The sequence below is a fragment of the Rhea pennata genome, chromosome 2 (assembly GCF_028389875.1).
Source record: "Rhea pennata isolate bPtePen1 chromosome 2, bPtePen1.pri, whole genome shotgun sequence".
NCBI classification, from domain to species: Eukaryota; Metazoa; Chordata; class Aves; order Rheiformes; family Rheidae; genus Rhea; species Rhea pennata.
In genome coordinates this window covers 27,545,676-27,573,325 of record NC_084664.1, presented here as the reverse complement: position 1 = coordinate 27,573,325, position 27,650 = coordinate 27,545,676, and the positions used below count along the sequence as shown (strand labels likewise).

Below are 27,650 nucleotides of genomic sequence, written 5' to 3'. Positions count from 1 at the left end.
AGCAAAACCCTTTCCTAGAGTAAGCAAGATTACAGGATGGCACAAACACATTCTAGAACAAAGAAGCAAATGAGAGTTTTGTTTTTGTCTTCAAAAGAAAGCTTTTGGATTCTTATAATTGCATGACACAAAAATTACAGGTTCACAAGAACCAATGTGTGTTTTGAAGAAATACCTGTTGTATACTACCTAAAATATATTTTCACTCATAAAGTAATGCCTGCTGAATTTCACATCACATAAAATTACTAAAAGTTGTTCAGACCCTGTGCCTATTTAAAATACATAAATAGTGTTCTACAAGAAGTAGCAATGTACAGGCAAAAATTATTTTACTTCAAAATAACAAGTTTTTTAAGGTAACACTTGTTACTGTAACTGCTTAAGGTTCCGTTGCTATTCAGTAGTTTTCTAAAACAGCTGACAAAAACAATAGTAAAAAATTATACAATAGCCAATGAAAACTTAAAACATTCTTAAAGCAAAATCTCTGTATCTAGAGTCCCTTTACCGGTGAGCAAAATACATCCATACAAAACATCTGATCAGAAAAATGCATTAGTACTGAGGCCTTAAGCTTACCCCATACATAGGAATAGCTTTCATCTGATACTGGCCATTTAATTTTGCTACATGCTATTGCAGGTAACAGCAGGAAAGTATCTTTATAAACATGAATTGTAATTTCTTACTTTAAAAGGGAAAAACATGTCACTTCTGTTGTTTAATGACATATTAATTTTTGAATTTTTGAAATGTGCCTAACGCAAGCATAAAGAAGGAGCAGCACCAGTCAAGTCAGCTTTCCAAATCACTATAAACAAGGGGGTACCAAGCTAAATCTTTTGCTTATATGTTGCAATATCCTCCCTCACAGGCAGGGAATGCCACTTAAAGAACTCAAAACCAGTTCTTCATCTGATTTTTTTTTTAATTTACACTTAATTCTTTTGCAAGAGTAAAGAAAAATATAATGGTATAGTATCATATCTTTTACAGAAGTATTTCATACTAATGATGTTGGAAAAATTGTATTCTCTGAAAGATTTCCTCTACCATAAATGTATTCTTTGGGTTTTCAACGTTCAAGAATATGGTAATGTTTTTCTCTTTGTGTCTCACAATTTTCTTCAATGGTTCTAATGCTACTTTGCTCGCAGAATATCCTGATAAATAATAATTAAAAATGAAAAATTATTCAAATGACTATTAGTGATACTAAAATACAAAACAAAAAAAGTGTTACTTGCATAAAACTACTTGTCCATGGCCACAGAGAGAACAGAATTCTGCAATATGCTATCAAGTTCACATCTTGCATCACAATATGCAGACTTCAGGGAAATATGCCACCTCTTTTATGTGAATTTTGCCATTCACTATTAAACATGAAAAAGATAATATCATGCTCAAAGTAAAATATCAAGAAATGCCACAGTTTGACTAAATGTGCCTAGAACTCTGCGTTAATGCAGTGAAGTCAAAAGACTTCAGTCAAGGATACAGATTCAGGTCATACTCAACATACTAGGTAGGAAATACAAAGGTAGTGCCTATTTCAAGCAGTTTTCCAGTTGTCTTTTCTGACAGGATACAATAAATCAAAAAGGGATGTGGGATTTTAGAAAAGCAAAGCAACTGGTTAGGAGTAAATTCTGCAGCCGTCTATCTGGCAATGCCAGCTATTGCCCTACTAACACTGTCAACCATAAGTTGTACTTGAGAAGTAACTTATCAACTTATCAGCTCCGTTTGGCTCATGGGAGCTTAATTTAAAAAAATGTGAGCTGATACACATTTAACCTGCTTGTCTTTGTGTGGGTCCCACTGTGGGTATACTTTTTATTTCAGTAAGTATTTGTCACTTCCGCACAAGTTTCTTGTGCTTCAGTGCAAGGACTTGAAGGAGGAAGCATCTGAAATCATCTTAAAACCTTGTGACAATCTGCAGCCCATGGCAGCAGATTCTGAAGTGAAGAGATGAAGGACAGTTCTGATCCCAACCACATTACTTACATAGTAAATAATGTTTCTTTTTTGCATAAGTATTAGTGTTAATCTTCCACCACCCACCAATAACTGGCAGGTAACATTCCTGCAAGACAGCAGAATGAGGAGTTACAGCAGCCTAACAAGTCGCTCTCTACTTTAGTAACTGATTAAAGTCTAATGCATGGTGGTTGGCAGAAATCAAAACTTTCATTAATGCTGCACCTTTAGAGAACACTGATCCTTCCAAAAGGGTTAGAAGATGCTGCCTGGGCTACAATGAAGACTGTCTTAAGTTTCAGGGTAGAGGGATGCCAGGCAGCTGGTGACACAGCAGGGTCAAACACCAGGACTCGAAAATGCCTGGAACGTTCTCGCTTCATGTGATTTAACCAGCTAATAGCTTTATCAAACACAGCCATGCACAGTGACTCTGAGACTCAAAGACTGATCACTGACTTCTTGCTCAGGAAACCTGATATGTTATTGTTGTCTTTGTGGAAAAGTCTCTGGCGCTCAGAATTTGAGAGTCTCAATGAAGGATTGAATAATGATTATTTCCTTTTTTATTTAAGTGAGGTTGTAGCTGGAGATCTGTCCTACCACATTTTGAAGAACTGTCTAGCTCTGAAACTGAGCACATCCATGCTAAAATCTGTATCACCTCAGTATGAAACTCCTTATGCTCTCAATCCAAATATCTCTGATCTTAATGCAGTCAGAATTAGTATCTTTGTAATGAAAGAGACTTGAAAAGGTGATCTTTCTGGTACATTTGTAGATATTTGTTCATATGATGTACACTGTGATTTCCATGCCCCAAAGATGCCTTGTTTACCAGAGCCAAAGAACGTTGGGCTGGTAGTGGAGTCTGGCATACAGCAACGTAAAGAAATCCAACTACAAGCAAGGTGTGCTTGAAGCAGTAACACTCATATTTGATAGCAAATGGAGCAGAAGTGCTTGTGGTGACCAAAAATGCCTTTGAACTGTGTCTAATGCACATCAGATCACACCTTCTATAAAGTCAATTGCCTGGGAATGCTGCAAGTTACATGAGTTTATCAGGAAAGCACAGTCAGGTGACAAAGATCAAACATACTCAGAATTGCTGCAGGTTCCCAGTACAATCTACTGATGAGTCTGTTAATCACACTCCCCACTGCGTACTTCAGTGTCTATTCCAGGTGTCTATTCTGAGAATAAAGATTACTACACCTTCATGTTGTTTTTGATAACTGAAGTACTTCCTCAGCTGTTCTGATGCCAAGTTTATTCTCCTTCCAAAGAGATCTTCCATGGTATCCTGGATCTACCCTAGAAGATGTTTTTTCCCTTCTTCTTCCTCTTTCCATCACATACTGTGTAAGAGTTCCTTCTGCACTGCATAATCTAATGGCCAAAAAGCATATCTTTGGTCATCGATCTGGCATCATCCTTGATGTAGTGCTAGGATAATACACAGATGCCTTTGAGTTTGTGCTGTTAACTGCTTGTCCCGTCTTTATTTCTGTCTCTCATCCAAAGGCACTATCTATAGAAAACACTTCTTGCATTTAACTTTTTCTGTGCCAATCAATTTGATATTTGCTCTTATGGAACAAAAGGAATATTTTAAACACATGCTGAAAAATTCTGCAGTAATTTTGTTCTTGAAATAAGATTTATCACCAAAATCTCTAAAAAATCAGCAGCAGAGTTAATGGGCAGGGCCAAAAGTTAGCCTCTGAATCACAATTAAAAGCAGGAACTAGAAATACAAAACAGAACATTAAAAAATACCAGAGACAAATTTTAGAGAGTACGTTACCTCATCGTCATCCGCATCGTATTGTGCATAATGCTGCTCAAGGAGTTCTCTCTGGCGGCGCTCTTGTTCTAGAGTTTGGCTAATCAGCTGCGCAACCTCACTTACTTGTCCGGGTTTTTCTCGTCCAATTACAAACCTATATAAAACATAATTGAAAAAATATCATTCCTTTTGCTTTACTAAACTTCTCGATTTTTAGTTGTATATAGAATAGAGAGTATCCCTTTCCTTCAAAAATGCATGCCCATGATTGTTTTAAAGATGTTCTGTGGATTATATTTGCTAGAAGGGCACTGTTTACAAAAGACAGATCAGGCCAGGAAATGACAGTATTTCCCCTCCACACACAAAAAAAGTGATGGTGACTGGTGACCTCTAAAACCTTCACTGCAAATTTCAGTAAAAGAAATCTGCTGCATTTGAACTTTAGCGATTCAGACTGAAAGCAGGACAAATTTTTAAAAAGTATCATCACTCCCAATCCCTTAAGGGAATTCATTTCTCAGAAGCCAACAAAAGTTCAGATGAACAGCAACAATATAGAGAAATTTCTGACAGCTCGTGGTGAAAGGAACATGCACTAGAATAATTTCTTTCTTCATCTTGGCCTAAATGACATTTCTGAGCTTTTATATTTGTCTTTTGCCTAACCTTTAAAAGAGAATCTATTTCTACATTTTAAAATCTGACAGAGACTATTTCCCTAATTCTAAACTTCATTTAAATCTTTCTTTTATTACATGAACGTCTGTTGCTAGGGAACATTTTTCTTCAGTATTAGCTATCACCAAAAATTGGAAGCATATTTGATTTAACAGAAGACAACAAAAGTTTCTCTTTCTTTAGCTGAGACTTATATTGCTTTCCAAGCTTGTTTTCAGCAACTGAAATTTAGGATTGGCTTTCATTCTAACACTTTTTCCAGCACAATGGCATAACCATAGTTAGATATTCTGCTACCTATAGTATTAATGATAAATGCTCATTATACAGCATTGACATAATAAACCACTGAACAAAAACAGTGTCAAAGGTGTAGAGGTGTCAAGCTGAAGGAATATTTTCTTAACAGGCTAGAAAGACAATTAGGTAATTACAAGTGAAACAAGTACTATGCAGAGCTGAAAAGCAGAACCAGGTGACTTTCAGACACTGCATATGGTGAATTATTTGTTTCCAAAAGATTTGGCACAAATGACAAATTTCATTTATTATTTGGAATGAGAAGTAGAAGTATTATACCCCATGTAAGAAAATGATTTTGATTAGTACTGCCTATCACTGTTAAAGCCATTTGAGATTTGGCGTCTGTATATAGGCCAAGTTCCCATGAGTGGATGAACCTGAATCCATTTTCTACACCAAACAATTTTTCAGACTCTATGAAGTCATACACTGTAGAGAAGAACACAATTTGGAGATTATTTCCACACTAACAAAATGAATGAGCCAATAATTGTTTCCAAAAGGATAAGAAAGGTGAGAACAACTGACTCAATTTGAAATAATGATGCAAGGTGCTCCAAAAATAATTCAAAAGAAAGAGTCTTAGTTTAAAAATATTAATAGGAAATACAGCAGACACTAGAATAATATCAGCAAGTAACATCAGCATTTTAATTCTGATTAAATCAGATCACCGTCTGGCACTCACTTCCTACAATTACAAAATATGACATTGATTCTCAGCAATGATAAAGACCTGGGGCTGGAAGAATGTTTGTTTATGGCCCCTCTACTTCATCTGTTCTGCACTCTGACTCATAGTCAGATCCTATTTCTTTTGAATTTTAATTTTACAGCCAAGTATTACTCTAAAAGACTAAAACAGCCAGATTTTCAGTCTCAAGTGAAAGCAACAATGAACCTTTGACATTACTACATCAAGTAAAGAAATATTTAACCCACATTTGCTGCACTTATCTCCTCAATAGCAAAATGTAAAAACAACATAAAAGAGAATATGGAAAAGATCAATTTTATTTTAAATAAATATCTTCAGTGAAGTTTCGCATGAATGTATTATTTATATACAGTAGACAGCATCACATTTCCAAATACATGAGGCTGATCACTCATGTAGTAAAACATGGAACGATGTAATGTGCTGTATATATAATATTCCTTCCTGTGCTCTATGTGACAATTCACCTCTCCTGGAAAATAAGATACTTGAATAAATTCATACAACTATTTGTACACTGTCTGAAAGTCTAGGATAGGTATTATGTCTCAGATTTTATATGTGGTAACTCCTGATTATTTGTGATTAATACATGACAACTTTAGAGTTTTAACACCAGAAATCGAAGTTCCTCTGAGTTTCCAGCAGAAGAGCTCCTCTTTCCACGCTAGGAATGGTCTTGATACGCTAAACCAATGCAACAATATTTTCATATAGAGATGTTGAAGTAGAAAATAAAAATTTTACAACTTATTAATTGCATTTTTATTCTCATCCCAAATGCACTCACAGTTTATAGTGATGTTATTTACAAGGCTTGAAACATATGTCAAAAAAGTTCCTCAATGATAGCAAGGTGTTAGAAGGGGTTAATAAAAGCCTCAAAGCAATGATGAAGCATACAGAAAATATTTTCCAAAATAGAAATATACAAGAAACATTTTATCTTCCTACAGCTGATTGCTTTAAAGTGAGATATTTCCATCATTAGACTAAAGTATCCGAAAATAAATATTGAGAAATATTCAATCTATGATTGATGCCAGTTGTAAAAAGGAATGTTAGGTTTCCACCAATTACAGTTTTTACAAAGTAAACAAAACCTTTTGCCATGCTACATTTCATAACTTTAAGAATATCAAATTAAATATAATAAATCTGTTGAATCCGTAAATAGGATAACCCATAAATTACAAATTTGTAATTTAAAGATAGAAGAATAAATATTTCTCTCTTCAGAAAACCATAAAGGAGAGACAAGTTTTAAAATGTTAAATATTAGCTAGATCCTTAAGCCTTAACTGGCTTTAACGGTAAGATTTATCATAATCCAAAGTGTTTAAATATTAAAAAGGGACATAAGGCTGTGAATCACTGACCAGAAAATTAGTCACTGAAGCATAATATGGATACTTGAACAAAGTAGTTAATTATGTGTTTCCCATCACTTCGACTCACCGAAATTAAGCATATACATTTCAGACTTAATTAATTAGTCTCAAGGGACAAAGTATTATAATAAAGAATTATAAATTCTGTCTGCAATAATATCTTTAAGAAGCTGATTATTTTCTGGATATTAGACAAATGAGAGATTTAGACCATTTCAATCTCATCATGACAATATTCTCCTTAATTATTAAAGCTCACAACTACAAAATAAAACTAAGCAAACCTATGAAGCTTCATTGAAAGTCATTCATATGTAAATTCAACCTGAGGGACAGAGAAAGGCAGAGAGGGAGGGAGACAGTAACACAAAAAAGCAAGGCATGAACTGACCTTGATATTCAGTTATACATTATCTAGCTCAATTGCAGTAAAGTATTCTCTTTGTTTGTGGTGTTAAAATAAGCAGAGACAGAGATTAATATTTGACTCCATCTTGAGTATTAGAAAATCTAAAGGACTAGAAAATCTGGAGAAATTGATAATTCAGCTACAGGAAAATATTCTACTGAAATAGCAACAACATATATGCCTCCTGCAATCCAATGATAATTTAGGGATTTAAAAGTATATCTCATATACTGCTTTCTGCAAATTTGTAGCTTTTATTAAATGAGGATCTGCAAGTCTATGCTTCTTGAAAAAACAAAAAGTAGTTTATTTAATTTTTTACCAATAATGGGAGCCAGAAACATTATTTTAAGAATTCATTTACTTAAAAAACACTTCAATTTTGAAAAGAATTTTGGAATTAGAAAAATGTGTGGAGACACTGTAATTCTATGACACAAAACTGAAGTTCCACAGTATGTTTTTTAATGACTTATTCTCTGTGAATGTTTTCTCCTAAAAATACTTCATGCATTAGTGCTCAGTTAAGAATAATTTATCTCAGATTCCTTATATTCAACAAAAATTGAATAAGAATGCAACAGATACATAAGAAATAAAGAATAGTATTTTACAGTAACATGATTCACAATGGCATTTTTTCTTCTAACTTTTCCTAAAACATAGTTTGATCATTAAAAAATATACAGCAAATATACTGTAATATATAGTATCTCATTGTAATTTGGGGAATTTACAAATGTTTTTTGAAAGTAGGTTTTAACAATAGATTTTCTCTGAGCTTTAAAGTACAGAGCTGCTTCTGCTGCCATTTAGCTAATTTCTTTCAAGATGTCTTTAATTACCTACTCTGGCTGCCTCCATCAGGATAGTAACTATACAATTAAACCAAAGTGCAAAAAGTGATACTAACCCCATAAGAAGGCAAATTTGTCTAGTTACAACAGTATAAGATGGAACTCATAAACTTTTTCATAAACAAGATCAGACTCTCTTAACAGATGTCAGCCTTTAATAGAGGTCAATGATTCTGTTTAAGAAATTCACAAACTATGAGATTCTACTACATATTCTCCTATAAAAATGATCTGAAACTTAATAGCCATAGAGACAAAAATAACAACAGTACAAATAATTCAATCATTAAGTTGGAAGGAACCTCTGGTTGACCTCCACACACACACACCCCTACTCAAATCAGGGCCAGCTTGATCATGGTCTTGTTCAGTTTTGTGTCTCTTCCTGTCACAGAACAGGAAAATTCTACAGTCTATGTAACCTCTCCCAGTGCTTGGCTAACCTCATTGTGATTTTTTTTTTTTGGGGGGGGGGGGGGGGGGGGGGGGGCACTATCCACTCCACGTTTTCCTTGCTGCAACTTCTGTTCATTATCTATCTTGTCAGTGGGCATCTCTGAAGAGTCTGGTTTCACCCCTTCTACCACCTATAAGGTAGCTGAAGATAGTAGTAAGATCCAAACTATCCCATCCTTCTTTTCTTCAGACTGAAGTAGGTTTTTCTACCTCTTCTCAAGAGTCTTTTCTGCAGACCTGCTCTCTGGCTCATTGCTCCCAGTTCCCAGTGTTGCACAGGGTTATTCCTCCCCAGCTGCAGGACTCTGCATTTGCCTTTCCTGGACTTCATGAGGTTTCTGCATGCTTTCTCCAGCCTGTTGAAGTTCCTCTGAATAGCAGCTCTGCTCATCAGCCTATCAACTGCTCTCCCCAGTTTGGTATCATCTGCAGCCTTGCTAACGGTGCCCTCTGTCTCCCATCTGTAAATCCACACAGCTCTCACTTGTATCAGAGATAAACATATATTTAGCAGTCTTTAAAGCTATTAGCTGTAATAAAGAGGAACTAAGTACAATTGGCAGCAGGAAGTAAACAATGTTTGCCTGGAGATTAGTGATGGTAGTAACCCAAAAGTAACACAAAGAAGTAAACAACTCTGTCTGGAGATTAGTACCCAAAGTAACTTGAGGAAGTAACCACCATCAGTAGATGAAAGGGGTAAGGACCGAATAAAGTTACATAAGGTCACGTATATGGATGGTTGAACACTGATTGAACATTTGATGGGGCAACTCAGGTTGGAGACATAAACCCACCGCAGAAAAGTCAACTTTGGAAAAGATCCTCCATAGACCCTGGAGAAACAGCTGTCAGAAAGCATGACTACTATGCAGAAGCACTGGAGCTGCCACCTTTGATCCCGGATCCAGGATGAAGTAAGCTGTGTGCTGTACTCTGGCTTTTAGCATGGTCAGCAGGACCCCATCCTTATTAATTATTTGAGCAAACATGCATGTCCTTTGCTCGTTAGCAATCAGAATAGGCGCATGAGAACATATCTTCTTTGGTGTGGCTGTGGTATAAGCTGTAGATACGTAACTGCAATGAATAACATGCTAGATGCATGTGCGTGTTATTTGTTGTTGTTAAGTAGTGTTTTTATTAGCATTATTGTCTTACTAATTTTACTTTTAAAAAATAACTTTAGTTAATACATATTTGAATTAAACAAGTGGTCACCTATTTCTCTGGCAGAATCACATCCATACTAACTAATCAACTGTCAAAGTCAAATTTGCCACCATGACAAAATTTGGCAAAGGCATTAAAATGTTCCAGCACCATTGCTATCTTGTGAGAAATTGCTGGAAGATGTGGGAAGCAGCTGCCCCTGTAACAATGTCCAGGTCATTAATAAAAATGTTTAACAGTATTGGCCTCAACATCAGCCCCCGAGGAATGTCATTACTATCTGGCTACCAACTGGATTTCATACTACTGATCATAACCCTCTGGGACCAAAATTCCAGTCAATTTTCCACTAGCAATAGGGATACTGGAAGAGACTATGACAAAAGCCTTGCTAAAGTCAATTTAAATAAAATCTGCAACTCTGTCTTCATCCATAGAGCCAGTCATCTCATCACAGAAAGCTATGAGGTTGGTTAGGCACAATTTCAATCACCTTCTTGCCCTTCACACACCTAGAAATGGCTTCCTGGAGGATCCACAATCTTCCTGAGGGCTAACCAGCCTCTAGTTCTCTGGAGTCCCTCCTTGCCCTTCTTGAAGATGGTGTGACAATTGTCTTTTTTCATTCATCAGGATCTTTTTCCAGTTGCCATGGGCTTTCAAAGAAAATTGAGAGTAGCCTTGCAAAAACATTGACCAGCATGCTCAGATGCATCCCATCTGGTCCTATGGTCTTATGTACATACAATTTGGATAAATAATCCCTAATCAATCTTCCTCTATTATGGGTAATGCTTCACTCCCCCAGATTCAGTCACCAGGTTAAAGGACCTGGGAGGCCTAAGAGCCAATATTATCAGTAAAAACTGAGGAAAGGGGGTCATTAAGTATCGCAGGCTTTTCTGCATCCTTTGTCACTATGTCTTCTGCCTCACTGAGCAGTGAGCTCTAGTTTTCCTAATTGGTTTTCCTAATTCTCTTCCCTCATGCTCTATACTCTTCCCAGATAACCCATACTTTCTCTTATTTGCTGTGTACTTTATTTTTGTGTTCCAGCTCAGTCAGCAGTTCCCTGTTCATCCATGTTCCTTCTGTCATACTTGCTCAAACTTCTACTATTCTTGTGCTCTCAGGAAGCTGTCCTCAAAGATTAAACAGGTCTTTTATCAGGGCCATTTTATCCTTCAGGGCAGTCTCCCAGGGGATCTTGCCAAGCAGATCCTTAAACTTGCAGAAATCTTTTCTCCTGCGGTCCAAAGTTGTAATTTCTGTATTCACTTTCCCTTCTCTGAAGTTCTTAAAGCCCACCATTTTGTGGTTAATGCTGCTAAGGTTACCACTAACCTTCATAGCCCTGACCAACTCTCATCTATTTGCGAGTAATAGATTAGCAACTGCCTCCTTTAGCTGGCTCATTAAACACTTATGTCAACAAATTGTTTTTTGGATACATTCCAGAAGTCTCCTAGATTGCTTGTGTCCCATCATGTTGCACTTCTAGCAGATGCTGGAGTGGTAAAAGTCCCCCATGAGTCTCTAACCATAAGCTCTGACTTTTCCTGTCACTTGTTCCAAAGCACAACTCCACGCCTTCAAGTCACTCCACTGCATGGAGCACAACCACTCTTTGCCTTCCCAGTCTGTCTTTCCTAAGGCATTTGTATACATTCACTGCAGCAGTCCAGGTGTGCAAGCTGTCCTACAATGTCTCAATAACCCCAATGACCTCCAAATCCTACAGCTGTGCATACAATTCTAATTCCTCCAATTTGTTTCTCATGGCACACATATTTCTGTTTAGACACTTGAGAGAAGTCCCCAGTCATGCTGCTTTCACAAGGGAAGTACAAGATCCTCCTCTGTCATGCAGTGTCCCCAGGCACTTCCTCACTATCCTTCAAGCCTCAATTGTTATTCACAGCTAAGACACCTCCCCTCAATGAATCTAGTTTAAAGCCCTCCTGACTAGATTAGGGAACCTGTTGTTAAACTTGCTCTTTCCCCACTTTGTCAGATGGAGCTCTTCTCTTTCCAGCAGTTTTCATTCCTCAAAAAGGGTCCTGTGGTCATAGAAGCCAATGCCTCCTCTGCAACATCAACAACCAGGTTTTGACCTACATCCAACCCTATCTGATCATTTCTCCTTCACTGGCATGAAGGAGAAAGGAGACTATGACCTGAGTTCTCATGCTCTTCCATCCTATCCCCCAGAGCCCTGTGGCATACCTCAGGGTTTTCCTTAGCAGTATCACTGGTGTCTGTGGACGAGCAGGAAAGTAATAGCCTAAAGGCCAGAAAAGCCTCAGCAATCTCTCCACAACATCTTGGCTAAAAGCCCCTGATAAGCTACATTTGCCAATGCTAAATGGATACTGAGTCAAACTATTAGAAAACCGCATTTAAAAAACATTAATGCACTTAGATTAATTATTCCCACAGAAATCAATTCCAGTCCAGGGCGTCATTGACACACCAGCTTTATTCAAAACTACTCCAAAAATAGCCAAGAGATTCAATGCTTTGGCACTCTTCCAGGTTCCAGTTCTTACCACTGTTCTACACTTTTGACAGCGCATGTAGAGAAACTCTTCCACCTCTTCCAGTGAATCTGACAGTATCCCAATACAATACTTACATGAAGTTTTCTTGAATAAATGATGACCATATAGTCAGCCTTCTCTATAGCACCACCATTACTTATGGGGATGGCCAGCTCAAAGAAACGTATTTCTAAATCTAAACTGCAGCTTACCTGAATGCATATACTTTGACTCTGTTCAAAAGGTGCTAATGATAGCTAGGAATATTTCTAAAATCTGACTGCATTTTCAGGTGAGATCTGCCTTCCCTCACCCTCACCCTTCCTGGTACCATGGAAATCCAGGTGTATATACGGATTAAGCAGTTGAGTTCTGAGCATGTCCTTAATCTGGATGATTAAGTGATCCAGACTCTAGCACAAGCTTAAACCCACTTGTAGTACAGCCCAGATGTAGCTAAGTACTCCTACAGCAGCATCCCTGCGGTTTGCTTAAGCATCCAGAAGAATGAACGCTGGGTACTTCTGCCCAGCTGTCACTATGTTGCATCACATTAATCACAGCATACCGTAACTGAGTAGAAACTTGCACAACAAAATATATCGCACTTTGAAACAGCAAAGAAATGAGCCCAATAAACATTTAAGATGACATTTCAGTTGCAGGGGTAAGAGTTTACGTTTTGGTCCAACTTGAGGATGTGATTCAAAATCTGCCAAGTTGCTCCTTTTCCTGGTGGTGGTGGTTGGGGGTGGCGGGGAGAACCACTCCTCATGAAAGCCTGCAGAATCTTACTAATTCATGTTACAAGTATTTCATAACAATGCTCTAGATTCCAGAGAAATGGTTTAAAATTTCGTTAAAAACTTTTGCATGCAGAGTATATTTCACGCTTAAATACAGTTTCTTGTCCAACTGTGCAAAAATTTCATGAAAAAGTCTGCCATAAAATTCAAATTAGCAAGATTTCCAGGACACAGAGGCTATTTACGCCAGTAAATTAAACAGTGTCAGGGAACGCTTCCCAAGCACTAGCAATTCATAGTCTACACTGTTACACTGCTTAAACAGTCTCTGGAATGGTTTGGCCCAAGTTAACTAATATTCTCCTAAATAATGCTCAAACACAGTCCAGGACTTAGCAACGGCTAAGGATGTTCCCAACACACAATTTGGACATGGCCACCCTGTTCTGAACAGTAACAAATTTTAATGGTACGAGCACGGACCACACTGCTGCCAGCTGGCCTCAGTGGTGAACAGTCCGAGGAACACTTAATTTACAAGTACAGATGCAGCCAAGAAATATAAATAGCACTGCTGTACATCCAACACGGCACTGATGAATGCAGTCTTATCTCTCCAGTGCTAAGGGTTTAGAATGCTACTGATTAATTTTAAATATTAAAAGTTCAGCATGCTGCTCCTGGTAGCCTTATGGATTGATTACCAGTGCTTGTAAGAGTTCTTTGCAAAGATCAGAAAAAAAGAAAACAACTCAAATTAAGTAATTTTTAGTATCATCCTACTGGAAGGAGCAGGAGAAATTCACACTTTTGCTACAAGGCACCACCAGGTAGGTTTATACTGGATAGAGTTATAAATGACACCCATCAATCAGATTTATCAAAAAATCAGAATGTGCACTAAGCACAAACAGCTTTTATGCAGCCCTTCATAAAGTCCCAGCAGTGCAATCAGCACTACAAAGCAGAGGACTTTTCTTTCCTCCAGTTTTTCCTTCCTTGGCTCTGGGGGGGTACTTGGATTCAGCAAAATAAAGTCAACAAGGAAAGAAAGAATATCACTAGTCAATAAAAAAGAAAATATAATTCAGCTCTCTGAATAAGATACAGAGAGGGATATGTTTGCTTTTGGTTCTTGCCTCATTATCCAGGACTGGGGAGATAGAGATCTTTCCTGCCTCTTCCACCATACGCATTTGAAGCATGGAGAATATTTGTATTTAAAGGACTCAGTTGTTTCATAAGGCAAGAGCACAGGTAAAGAGAGCAAGAAAGGGAGGAAATCTGCACAGGCACACAGAACGGAAGAAGAGAAGATGATCATCTAGGGGAAGGAGTCATAAAAATAAAATGATTCTGTTCACTGTTACCATGTGCAAATAGCATTCCCCACAGAGGTATACTGCTGTTGGCTATATCCTGCTGTTGGTTTTGTCTGTCCTCTATACTCTCTTATTACTTGAAAAGACACAACTGTTTAAATTACCTTTCCAGATGCTGTGATGTTAAACAAAATTAATGAGAGGCACGAGCACACAGTTTTCTCAGCAAGTATATCTTCCAGAAAGAAACTGTCTTAAAATGGAGTGAGAGATTAGCTGAAGAAAGAATAAATGACATAAAGATGATGTCAGTTAGGAGGGCATATTTTAACGTCTCATCCTATAACCATGGCTTGCATGAAAGTTATCTACAAAAGTAAAAAATGCATTTTTGTCTGAAAGATTGCATTTCACCCTCAGCAGAGATAAAGAAATCTTGCTATGAACTGGGGAATAAGACAAAATCCTGCTTTGAATTAAAACTGGCCAGATAACAAAAAACACAAAATGGTAATAAACGATTCTTTATTGGAACAGAGAATAGCTAATAATGCACTGCCTCGGGGTTTGGTAGTAACACTGCTATTGTTGGAACTTACTCTTCACTGATGTAGAGAATTAAACATTAACACAGCAAAATTTGCTAACTAATTATTTAGAAGAGGAAGATTTTGAGGCTTTCCAGGAGAGTTTAATTAAACAAAAAATCTTCTAAATCCACTTACAGGTTAGAATCAATATAATTAACTTCAAGGTAGTGTAAGTCATGAGAAATAATACAGGTTTTGCACAGGTTCTGTGTTTTCCTGAAAAAATAAGAACTGACTAAGAAAGCACTATGGGAAAATCTGCTTAGTGCCTGGCAACAATTTATAAAGGGGACAGAATGCTCAGTCACATTCCAAAGACAAAAGAAGACACGGAAAATACAAGGGTAGAATTTAAAATCTAGCTGTCCAGTGGCAAAATACTGAATTTGGTTAATTTTCTTAATAGAAACCTTTCAGAGAAAAATGATAATGATAATAGCATACAAACAGTATATTTTTGGCATTTTCAGATGAACCTCTCTCATGCAAGCCCCTTTTTTACTTGCAGTCCAGTACGAGTCCTAGGACCCTGTCCTTTCTTGGGATACTCTGCTTCCCAGAGCTGCATGGACAGGACTCTTCGTGCCCAGTGAGGCAGACAAGTGAAGTCCCACACTGCCAACCTTTTCCCAGTATAATTGTTCCTTCATTTTCTATATCCCACTGAAAACTTCAACGTTTGACTGAGGATGGACAGACAGCAGGTACGTATGCGCAAAATGACAATGTTTTCCCTATTGTGGGTGTGTTTCAGAAAACATAAAATTCCCTGGAGGTATACAACTCTCCAAGTGACTTTCTCTGATGAAGACATTAGGATCCCTAGCACCTATTCACTATTATGAAGAACAAGGGGAAAAGGTGGGGTCACACAGGCTCATGATCACCCAAGCAACTTCAGAGAACTCTGTGTTTTCTATCTAGCATCACAGTCCACAAGGAAACAGCAAGCTACTAGACAAAATAACACAGGAGAAGCTCCACAACAGGATAGGATTCCTGCTGTCAGACTGCCTCTCTATCCTATCTCATACAATAGGAGGCACCACTCGCAGACTTCAGGCTGAAGGATTAGGTCCTAATGGGGTCAGAAAAAGCACAGAACCATTAGAGATATTAGTTTGGTGCTGCCCTCTGACTGAACCATTAATCTGAGAGTGGGGGAGGACACTGAAAAGAACTGACACAACAAAACAAAAATATTTCAAAGGAAAACTCCTCTACTATATAACCCAAATTCTGAAATCCACTAATATATTAGTAAGCTAAATAGTTAAACAAGATTATAAAGAATATTTGATATCTATATAAATTGATAGAGCATTCGTAGTTGTATTTGCCAGATTAAAGTCACATGGATTCTAATTCTCATTCCTAACGACAGAAGCTGATTGCCAGTTGGGATTATGGAAGAATTTTCTCTCCTCCTTTTGTCTCATAGGATATCAGAGAACATCTGGATGGTGCTGATTATCTTCTATAAAACATCATACATTAGTGTGAAACAAGCAAAGAATTTATTATTACCAGAGAATCCAAAGTGGTTGGGTCAATGATCCTCCATTATGGTATAACAACACTTCTGAATTCAATACTTCAACAGCAAACAGAACAACCATAGGGGCTTATATTTGCTGTTTGTGTTTTTTCCCCCTCACTCTGAACTACCACAGTTCAAAAGGTAGAAGCCATGCTCTCATTTTCCCAGTCTCCTTACTATGTCAGCTGCAGACAGTTCAGATACATTTTTCTGGCAGAAACATTGCAAAATCTATTCTAGGTCAATGACTTCCACTGTCAGGATCATTCAGAAGTGTTCAGAAGACTCAAAGCAGAAAAATAAGCCACTAAGCATTGGTATTAATACAAGCTTGCTGAAGAGATATTGACTGCATTTATTGCAAAGAATTAAAAAGTAGCTTTAGTGTCACTCCTTTCATGAACATCCTTTCCTTGCAACAGATCACGTATAAACCCTACGAAAAAAACTAGCACGCACTTTGACTACATTAGGGGAAAAACAGCTGTGTATAAAGCTGTGGGTTATAAAGAGGAAGTCATGCTAGTGGAGCACACACAAATCTCTGTGTGTGCAGCATACCAGGCTGAAGAAAGGTATACACAATAATAGCAAAAATAACTACGCTTTTTAAAGCAATTGTATAAAATCTGTTAAACTGACACTGCAAGGCACACAATAATTTCAGCAGAACTCTAATTCTATTAAACACTACACACACAAGGAAGTATGTATGTGATTTCTCCTGTCAAAGACAGACTCATGAAGTTGCCTTGTTTTGTATTAGCCTGGGAGTATGGTTGTACATCACCTACACACTTGTAGATCAGATGGGATGGCCACAGCAGGAGAGGTAGAAGGTATTTTTATAGCAGGCTACTCGTCTCTTCTTCTCCACAGAAGTCTCAACAAACAACCTTTTCTGCTTCTGCCTCCCACAGTGATGTGGATCATTAATGGCAGCTGCCAAGGGAATGACTGCACTCATAGGTCAACATCATTGCTCTTTACACTTCCAATAGGCAGGAATTAACGGCTGGGGGCAAGCGAGCGATTCTGTCCCAAGAGAACCTCTTATGTTGTGAATGCTATCAGTCAAAGAGGGGAAAGATGAGAGATCATTCTGCCGCAGCAAGTAAAACAGGGAAACAGGATGTGCCAGAAAAAAATCACTTGCTCTACCAAATAAATAGCAGGCAGAGACCTTACGTAGCACAGGAAAAGGAAAACAGCAAGATATAAATACATAATTTTCTTTTATAATACATGAATATTAATTCTAGCTTACTAAACTAACAAGCAAACATTGAGATCAACAGCAGAGTCCCAACATCAAGTATATCTTCAAAGAATAAACTTTTCTGGATGCACTTCTAATTTTGAGTAGCTAATACAACTCATCAGTGTCAGCAGAATATTAGAAAACATACTTAACCACTTAGGATCTGACCAGAACCCATGCAGGCTGCCTATGCCACAGATTTCTTAGCAGTATCTTCAAAAGTCCCTCCCAGCTCATCACAAACAAGTAATACATATCATGTGTAATGTGTAAAACAGAAGTTTTTTCATTAAGTTTTACATGAAGCAAAAAGAGGAAGTTGAATCAAATTCTATGCCTTTTTTCTCTCTGATTAAATATGCATTAGTAAAAGACTGTTAAATACATTATACGCCAATGTGCATATAAATTTTTATACAGCTATTTTAATATAAACATTATTTAAACAATTTCTTATTCTGGTTTTGAAACTAATGCATTTGCTCATTTTTCAAGTGAAAGCTCAGTATCTTAAACCCACTTACTAGCAAAAATGTAAAAATTCATGTATCTCTCTTTGACAAATGAGACCTGTCAGAAGCCAACGACCCTTGTGCACAGGATAGCGACTACACTTGCCAATGTGAGCTGAACAACAGTGAACCATTACTTTTTACAGCATACTATTTTATGACAAAAGGGTCTAGATTGCAACCAGTCGGACTATAATTTAAAAAGCAAGACAGGAATCCAGGAGCATCCTATGTGAAAATCTTTCAAATAAAACCTCAATCAATTATACCCAAGATTCTTCGCAGAATCTATATTCCAAAATTATTCCTTAATGTTGTGTGAGAACAGTTAAGAAATTATGCAATAGATGCATACCACCACACCAATGCCACACACTGAGGGGAACTGACCTTGCATATATGACATAGGATAGTTTAGTCATGGTTCAAAAGAAGACAGCCCCAAATTCTTATTAACTAAAGGACTAAATTGTATTCACTAAAGAGGATTTTGAAAGAGAACCAAAGGGTGACTAACAAGAGGCTGCTAGACTGCAGTATGCCCAAGATATTTCCGTAGACATTTTGTAGTGTTAAATCTTTACTGAAATTGCCAGGTTATTAAACAGAAAAGCTATGCAAATATGTATATGTATATGGCAAAACAGTTCATTTCTAGAGAAAAGGTATTGTTATTCATTTACAAACATTTTACAATCTTGCATTTATGTTCATAGAGAATTTTACTTGTAAAGTATTTTACATTTTCTAGCCTGTTCACTACTTTACAGTTACTTGCAGCGATGCCTTTCAATTAACTGGAACACAGGAACAGAGAGGCAGAAAGCCAGAGACAGTATAGGGAACCAAGTAGCTCAGTGAATTAATAGTGAATTGTAACTCTCATCAAATCAGTAGCTCCCAACACTATTGCATCCAGGACTCTCTTCTTCTATGTGCAGAACTGGCATCCAGGAGCTCACTGCCTACTCTTCCAACCCCAGTCGCAGGTAACTCAGCCATTCTCACCAACAGAAATGCTTGGAGCCAATCAGTGACAGAGTAATTGCAATATGGCTAACAGATTAGTAATTTCAACTGATGTAAATATTTTTGGTCAATGGAGTTTTGACCAGCTTATGCTCATTAAGAGTCTTTTTGTGTGTGCAATTTCAGCTTGTTTCTTACTGATAGTCATATTATAAAAATCTAAGACAAAACAAAAAACTGTTAAATCCTAGCTCCTTCATGTCCTGGTATAAAAACACAGAAGGTACAAAGAGTTCAAAAAAATCCACTCCTACCTAGGCATACTGATATTCCTGTGAAAGAAGTTAAATAATCTTGAGTGTTCAGTCACAACATTTTCCTTCTAATATATTTACCTGACTTTTCCTTTGGTGTTTCTAAGAACAGTTGCAGCAAAATTTTGTGTAACACCAACCAGACTGATGCCATCAACTTCCACAATTTGGTCATTCACCTGGATCCTTTCAAGGGAAAAAAAAACAAGAAAAAAAATTATAAAATTTAGGGTTTTTTTCCCCGTGATCTCATCAAAGCATAGCATACAGCAATTCTTTTTGTTTGATTTTAGATAAAGGCTGGATACTGCATTCAAACAAAATGATTCAGATAAACAACACACAAACAATGCAAAAGACATTTTCTCCCTGAATTGGAACTGTAGCTTTCAATTCAATATTGGAAAATACTAGGAAACTCTAGCATTGAAGAAATGAAAAATATATCATAGCATGTACATAGGTATCTTATATAGACAACTTCATAGTTATCATTAGAATTAATTGCATCAGTCATCCAGTCACTTTCCATGCATATAAATACAGTAAGACAAAGCCTTGAATGTGCTATATGACTTAGATAAAATGAGATACTTGAAGAATTCCTTTATCATCCTTTCCTAAGGCAATCTTGAAAAGCAGCATAAAATATAGTTCTGGTATTTCAAAATAATGGGAAAAAAATGTGATATTTAACTGAAACAACCTGCTCCTCTGCAGAAGAAAGAGTTTGTGCATCAGACTTAATTATGACCTACTCTCTTAAAAAATCTGAACTTGCTCTAAAACGTGAATTCCCAGCAATATAGGAGTTAACTTGGGGAACACAATAACAAGAATAAGGTCTTGGACTGTTTTAACAAACACTATCTCTTAAACACCAAATTGTTCTACACATAAAAAGTTAGAAGGTATATAAAAAAAGCTGCTTTTATCTGCAACAGGCTCTGCTATGAAATCTCTGGAGCAGGCGCTAGATTACAAATATTTGTAAGGAGGACTGCTTTATCCATATTTCCTCTAGAAATGCATAAACCCCTACAGTTTTAAAAAACAAAAAATACCATTCGGAACTAGTTAAAGTAAGTAATTTTCAAGTATTACATGGATGCCATTTATCCAAACAATACTGTCTTTAAAGACATCAAAAAACACATATGAAAAATCTCACTTAAATTATGATAGTAAAGTAGCTTAATTAAATTATCTAAGATATCGTAAAATTTCTTTTCTGCCTACACACTGCAAAGAGAAACTTTCTCAGCACAACAGGCTTCAGAGGATTGCTGAAGCATTTTGACTTGGAACACTAATCTCACCGTCAAGTCTAACATGATATGTTGCAGTTCTACATGCATTCAAGCAATATTTCCAACTCCACTGCCGAGAAAAATTATTAGAATTACTTCTTTGGCAATCTCAAAACACAACATCACTGCGTTCTGGGCACATACTAACAGGATATTTATTTCCCTTCTGTATGTAAGAAACCTTGAAAAAAACCTATCTTTATGACAGCTTTTAAGCCTATCTTGAAAACCGTATTAGGCATTCTAATTTCAAAATCTTATCACAATTTAAGTGAAGCATTCAAAAAACATCTTTCACACTATTATCGTATTTAGATACTACAAAACTTAGTAATATCATCGTAAATCAGCAGACACGAGTTGCAGTCAGATGGTCACAAGATTCCAAGAAAAGTAGGTTAAGAAGTTGATGTCCACTTAATGGGAAGTCATCACTCCCTCAGCTGAGAACTAAATTGTGAAAGAACAGTGCTTTATGCCTTTCTGATGGTAGTTTTAGTTACAATGTTTTACGTACTTCACTAGGCAGTGGATTAGCAGTGTTCATATAAATACAGCATTTCAGTTGACGGAATGTCAACTTAGAAAACAGTTGCCCGCAGCTCTGTAGGTGGCTCTATCTGGGTCATTTAGAACTGAATCGGATTCTGTTAGTCCTTCAGACATAGTCTGTAACTCCCTGCTTTATTGTACTGCTCCTAAATTCATGTCCAACTCTTATTTTTGATGGCCACTGTCCTCCAAACACCCTCTCTTTCTATACATACACATATTTTAGTTATATATAACATGCACATATATCATACAACAGATAATTAAAATTCTTTAAATCATGTAATTATATCTAAGTCAAAAAGATGCATCCTATCTGTGGCCATGTTTATTCTGTACTGCTCAGAACAAGCTCTTCCCACAGCCGTGTTACCTTGGAAGCCCTTCTTTTCCCTTGGGACCCTGCCCAGCCCCACTCCCCCAGCCCCTCTAGGCTCTCTTGGTCTCTTGGGCCCTACCGCTCACCTGAGGCTGAGCCCCAGATGTGCATGAGCAAACCCAGTGCTCTGCTAAAAGCCCCTGGCCGCAAAGCTCTCGTGGTGGCCTTGCCTTTGGCAGCCCCTTTTCCAGCCTTGCCGCAGCTGCAGCTCTGCACTTTCTCTGTCTCTCGCTTGGAGCCAACCCCTTGCCTCTCCACAGGCTGGTCCCAGAGAAGACCCCCAGCACTGCCAGGACCAAGAACTCCTCACAGCCTAGTTCTCTGGATGACCTTCCCTGTCCTTGGGATCTGTTCTCCAGCTCCACTTCAGCCAGAGCTCGAAGCTTTCTCTGCCTCTCAACCATAAAGACATTTCTGTAGCAAGGAAAAATCCGATACTTAATGAACGCCAGTAAATAAAACTAACGCTTTCAATTCATCTCCATTTCTGCAATTGACTTGTCTGGAAACCAGAATACAAAGAGATACATGCACATCTGCTTGCCTAAATTGCTTGTGAAATTATCCTAATTATGCATACAAATTAGTTATTTGTGCACGGATGCCTTTTTTGCCACATAACACGTCATTTACAAGTAGAAATATTTAGTTTGCTTCTGCAACTGTGGCTACTGTACACACATGGAAGCAAGAGTATGTTCAGTACCTCAGCGCTAAACTGTGTGTCTAACATTTCAAACCTTTTCTTAAATTAAAACTTTTATTTCATTAATGAAAACTGTAATAAATACTGACCTACAGACTTTGCAATGCATTTTAAAATTACTGAATACAATATTTCAAGCTCTATTTCACATAGTAGATTTTTTTTTTTTTTTTTTTTTTTGCTTTCTTCTTTGCATTGAGCTGGAATTTTGGAGACAACTGTCAAAATTATTTTATCAGTTTAGGTGTGGATAGCGCACACAGCTCACCATCTTTATTATATCAGCACCGACAAATGGGTAAAGGAAAATGTCAGTCTCTAAACTGTTTTTCTTTAAAAAGCAGCAATATCCTTCCACCGAAAAATTTAAAGGTAATTTAATGATAGAAGTGAAAATAAGGGATGATTATTGGCTCTATTTTCATTTTTCCCCATACTTTGATTCTATCCTCAGATCTCTTCCCAGTTCAGATGTGCTAGGAAATCTGACATTACTATTTCTTATTAAGGGATTAACAATATCTAGAACAAAATAATTTCAAATATGAAAAAAATGTGACTTAGGTCGAGAAATCTTAATTATAAAAGTTTATCCATTTTTATCATGAACAAGTTCTGATAATTAGTCTCTAACAGTCACGATTTAACCTTTCCCTATGAGAAAGGGCATTTCTATGAAGTAGCAGCTATATAAGTAAATCAACTGAAGTTGAACAAATTACTTAATTGTTGCTCAGTATGATGGACTGAAAAATGTAACTTGTGCAGAGACAGTTTAGAATATTTTTTAAGAACTGTGTAATGCTTCAAAACAACTGTTCTCAGACAAATTGTTATCAAAATACTTTGAAATGACTCATCTCCACTAGCATCTGCTTTTTCTAATGATTTGAAAGAAAAAGCTATGCATTTACCCAACAAAAGATTTTATTTTTCATATTCAGTCTAATGACTGATTTTATTTTCTACACATTATTAATACTGTTCCTTATTACTTTTCAATGTGCTTGAATTTGGACTTGTCTCAAAGCATCCATTCTTGGTTAAATACTGCTATACAATGCCTTTGATGTGACAACTGAAAAATATCTGTTTGTCTGCAGCAACATGGATCGAGAATATGGTACTGAGTCACTGAGAAACCCCTTTGCACAGATTTCGGGTTTCCATGAGAGAAAAGTACATTGTATCATGATTTGATGGGTCTTGTAACAGAAAATGGGAGTTTTCCTAAAAACATTGTAATGTTTTAAATTGTACCTTAGATATCCTCCCTGATTTTTTCAGGCCAGAGTTATCAGTACAATTTTAACTACCTTACTGTTTGTTACGTACAAGTACCAAACACATACAAGTAGACTAAAGGCTAATATGGTAGATAAGCAGTATTTTATTTGTGCACTAATTTACAAAGGGTATGCACTGGGATAAAATAATGAATTATATGGTAAGAAGATATTTAAAAATATTTGTTATTATTAAACAATTACAGAGTAAGTTTTAATGAGAGATCACGTCCTCACTATTCTAGGTACTGTATAAAGCAGATAAAATTTTATCCCATATGATAGAAAACATTTGATAGAAAATATTTTATGTTCAAAAGCAATTTGAGCTAGATAAGCAATTCCAGAAGCAACCACGCTTTATAAAAGCATTACGTAAGATTACAAAACACAGTCTGTTCCTTGAATGTGTAAGATATATGGTGCAGACCTATTCATTTTGTCTATTCAAACCTATTAGTCCAGTATCAATATGACAGGGTTGAAAACTGAACTTTCAAACGGTAAAATAAGCATATTCAAGAAATATAAAATACTGGTTTGTGTTAGTAAGTTTGAAGGTGTGTATATTTACTGAGTTTAACCATTCAGAAACACAAATTTCTACTTACTTTTCTGATCACATGTTCAGTAAAACTTATTTTCATAAGTACTCATTATTTAAAGTTGGCTTCAAAGCCAAAAGAAGATGTGGGAGTTCAAAACCTTTAAAAACTAAAGTACTTTCAAAAATGACGAGTATTTGGAGTCTCCAGCTATTCATATTATAAGAAACTATTGATTATAGAGAACTATTGATTATAAGGAACTCAAACACAAATCTTTGGCAAATCTGGACTCCTTAAACAGTTTACAGTAAGTTCACAAAATGGTGTCTTTTCATAATCATATCAGATATTAGGATATTAACACTTCAGTCTCAGAATTTTACAGCTTTGAGTTACTATGATGTACATTAACCTAAGAGCTCTTTCCTAAGAAAATCATAATTCATAATAATTATTGTTGGTAAAGTTTCCAAACACTGAGTCTAGTTTACCTGCCATCCCTTTCTGCTGCCCCACCTTCTGTTACTGTTTTGACAAATATTCCCAGTTTTTCAAGGCCTGCATCTGCTCCAACTCCCATTCCAATAATGCTTATGCCAAGTCCATCTTCATCTGTGAAAAAGACAAGCAAAAGCAGAAATTTATATTTGATTTATATAGTCATCTGGTATACAAATATTCAGGTTCTGTTTTCTTTTCATTTCCAGGTTAATAAACTTAATTCATTTTCTTTCTTTTTATAAACCTTAACATTCTGTCATTGTAATTATGTACAAAAAAAATACTATCTCTAATATTATAAGGAGCCTAGAACAACCAATCAAGATCGCTACTCTTCCAATGGAGAATGAAAACATCGTATGAAACACCGAGTAAAATCATGTGTGAATGGAGTAAGACAAAATAATTCTCTTAAAAAGCCTGTATGTCTTTGAACTGCTTTCTTAAATCCTTATTGAATAATTACTGAAATCCAGAAAGCCAAAGTAACTACACTGGATTCATGGGAGTTCAAGATACGATCTGTAGGTTAAGTGGACTTCCTCTTAGAAGATTTGTAGATCAGTTTTATAGGAGATAGAAACTGCATATAGACTACACACCTTTTTCTAGCTCAACTGGGAAAAGCTCCAGCTTTTCCACACGCTTTTCAAGTTCATATTCAGCTGATGCAGCCACTGGATCAACTTCATCATTTCTCCTGTCGTAGTCTTCATTGGAGTATGTATTGAAAACCTGTGGAAACAGACCAAAATTGCTCGACTATCTGCTCCAGAAAGACTATCAAGTTAACAAAATAGCTACATTTACCCTGCCTTTGCCTTATGACATTGCAGTTTGAAAAGGTTTTTTAAAGACAAATTTCTCCTGTCTGCTCAAATTTCACATATTAAAACGTGTGCTTTTTTATTCAAGCAAAGCACATCAAAGGTTGTATGGTTGAAAAAAAACCTCTGAATATAACCGATATTTTTATTGTTTGTGATTTCAAATGCAGACTGTGATCTTGAATAACTAAGTTCATCGATATATTCAGTATTTAAAACATAATTCAACTCATTAAGAATGTACTACTAGTAAAAATTCATAGGTATGGAAAAGGAAAATATATTAAAAACCATGACCTGCATACAATCTCTGTTTAGGTGCTCACCCCAATGGAGTTCCAGTTTGCACTCATTAAACCAAAGCTAGACCTCAAGATTACTAATCTACATGTATACCACCTATGTACACTATTAAAGAGTATCTGCATATTATATGTTAACTTCTTAGGAGAACAGAATATACACCTTTGCTTATTTTTTAAAACAAACCAAGTTAACAGCTTTATTTTAACTCTAAAGCAGTACATTTAATATTGGCGGCATTAATTTCACTAATTTTTCTATTTTCTACCATACTTTTAACAGAATGTGGCCTTCAATCAGAGATTATTCAGACCTTCAATAACTTCAGTCAAACAGCCAGGAAAAATGTGTTTTCATACAGCTGGAGTATACTAACCTAATTCACTTATTTGTCCATATTTGGCAGTAATGAAAGAATGAATTAAAGTTCATCATTTTACCTAACTTCAGTCCCATACATACATACATATATACACACACACACATACATATAACGTGCTTGTTAGTTCAAATAAAGTAAAACAAATACAGTTGCCCATACCTCCTCCTCTTTTACAGACACCCCACAGAAGATACAACTATTAATATAAACTAGAAACCTAATTCAAGAACAAAGACTGGTGTTTAATCTCTTCCTGTGAAATGCTGATAAATGGTCACAGCCAGCTAGTAAGAGATCTGCTATCTCAGAGCATAGCCCACCTTCCCAGAAGCTAAACACCACTGTTAACCATGTGAAAACAATTCTGGAAATTGCTTTGAGGGTCTCGCTCCGATAAGGACGGCAGAAGTGATTTCAGAAAAGAAAGTGACGGTAGCCTATGTGGTTACTGAGGCTGGAATCTGTGTCATTTCTACCCAGCAATTTATCAACACAGGGAGTGACCAGCTGACTCTTATTTCTAAAACCAGCTCCATTTTATACTTACTTAAAAAAAAAAAAAAAAAGGAAAAATAATCCTCTTTTCCATCTGAGTCTGATTTTTGTGTGTCAAGCCAAGTGAAAAGAAGAAATAGCAATAATTCACGTTCATCGTGGAGTCTAAAAAGTGCCTCTTTCAGTAACCAATCTTCACACATCATGGATAGCCTACAAGCTTGCAGGTACTCCATGTTTTAAATGGTGGCAAATCAGTACTTGGTATTTAAGCCTGGAGTTCACATACCTTCCCAAAGAAAGTAAATCTGTTATAAATTTTCTTAGAAGAACTTTCAATCACCTGCAAACTAACAGCATTGTCAAGAAAACCTTTCCCCCAATACTGTTGGGAAAATGGAGGAAGCAACTATTAGGTAAGTGTCAATACATCTGTCTCATATAATAAAATCTTCATTGAGAAGCTGTTGTAAGAAGTTAGTATAGATGAATTTCCCTTAAGTAGTAAATATCAGTAGTTAAGTGTTATAATTGTGTTATGGCTACCAAAAAGCTACTGCACAAAATGACCCAACTTATATAAAGTTGTTGAAACAGAAAACATGACAGCCAATCTATGGAAATTTTAATTCCTGTATTTTGCAGTAACATGAAGCACTGATTAACTTGCCGCTTCCAGGAAGATTGAGACAATAATTGCTTTAAAAGAATCCATAAACATATCTTGTATTGATATTCATTGACACTGATGCAAGAAAAAGGTTGTTCTAACCAAATAAAGTTCCTAAAAAGCCTTCA

General features: G+C 36.5%; 1 protein-coding gene across 3 annotated transcripts in view; it reads right to left on the bottom strand.

The window, feature by feature from the left end:
• PPP1R9A (protein phosphatase 1 regulatory subunit 9A) overlaps positions 1–27,650 on the bottom strand; it is a 151,589-nt gene that overhangs the window by 43,426 nt on the left and 80,513 nt on the right. For all 3 annotated transcript variants that reach the window (XM_062569142.1, XM_062569143.1, XM_062569144.1), the window contains exons 3-6: positions 25,448–25,580; positions 24,836–24,956; positions 19,645–19,749; positions 3,800–3,935 (exon numbers count right to left, since the gene is read on the bottom strand). In XM_062569142.1, coding sequence (XP_062425126.1) covers positions 3,800–3,935; positions 19,645–19,749; positions 24,836–24,956; positions 25,448–25,580 — 495 coding nt within the window. The remainder of the gene's footprint in view (positions 1–3,799; positions 3,936–19,644; positions 19,750–24,835; positions 24,957–25,447; positions 25,581–27,650) is intronic.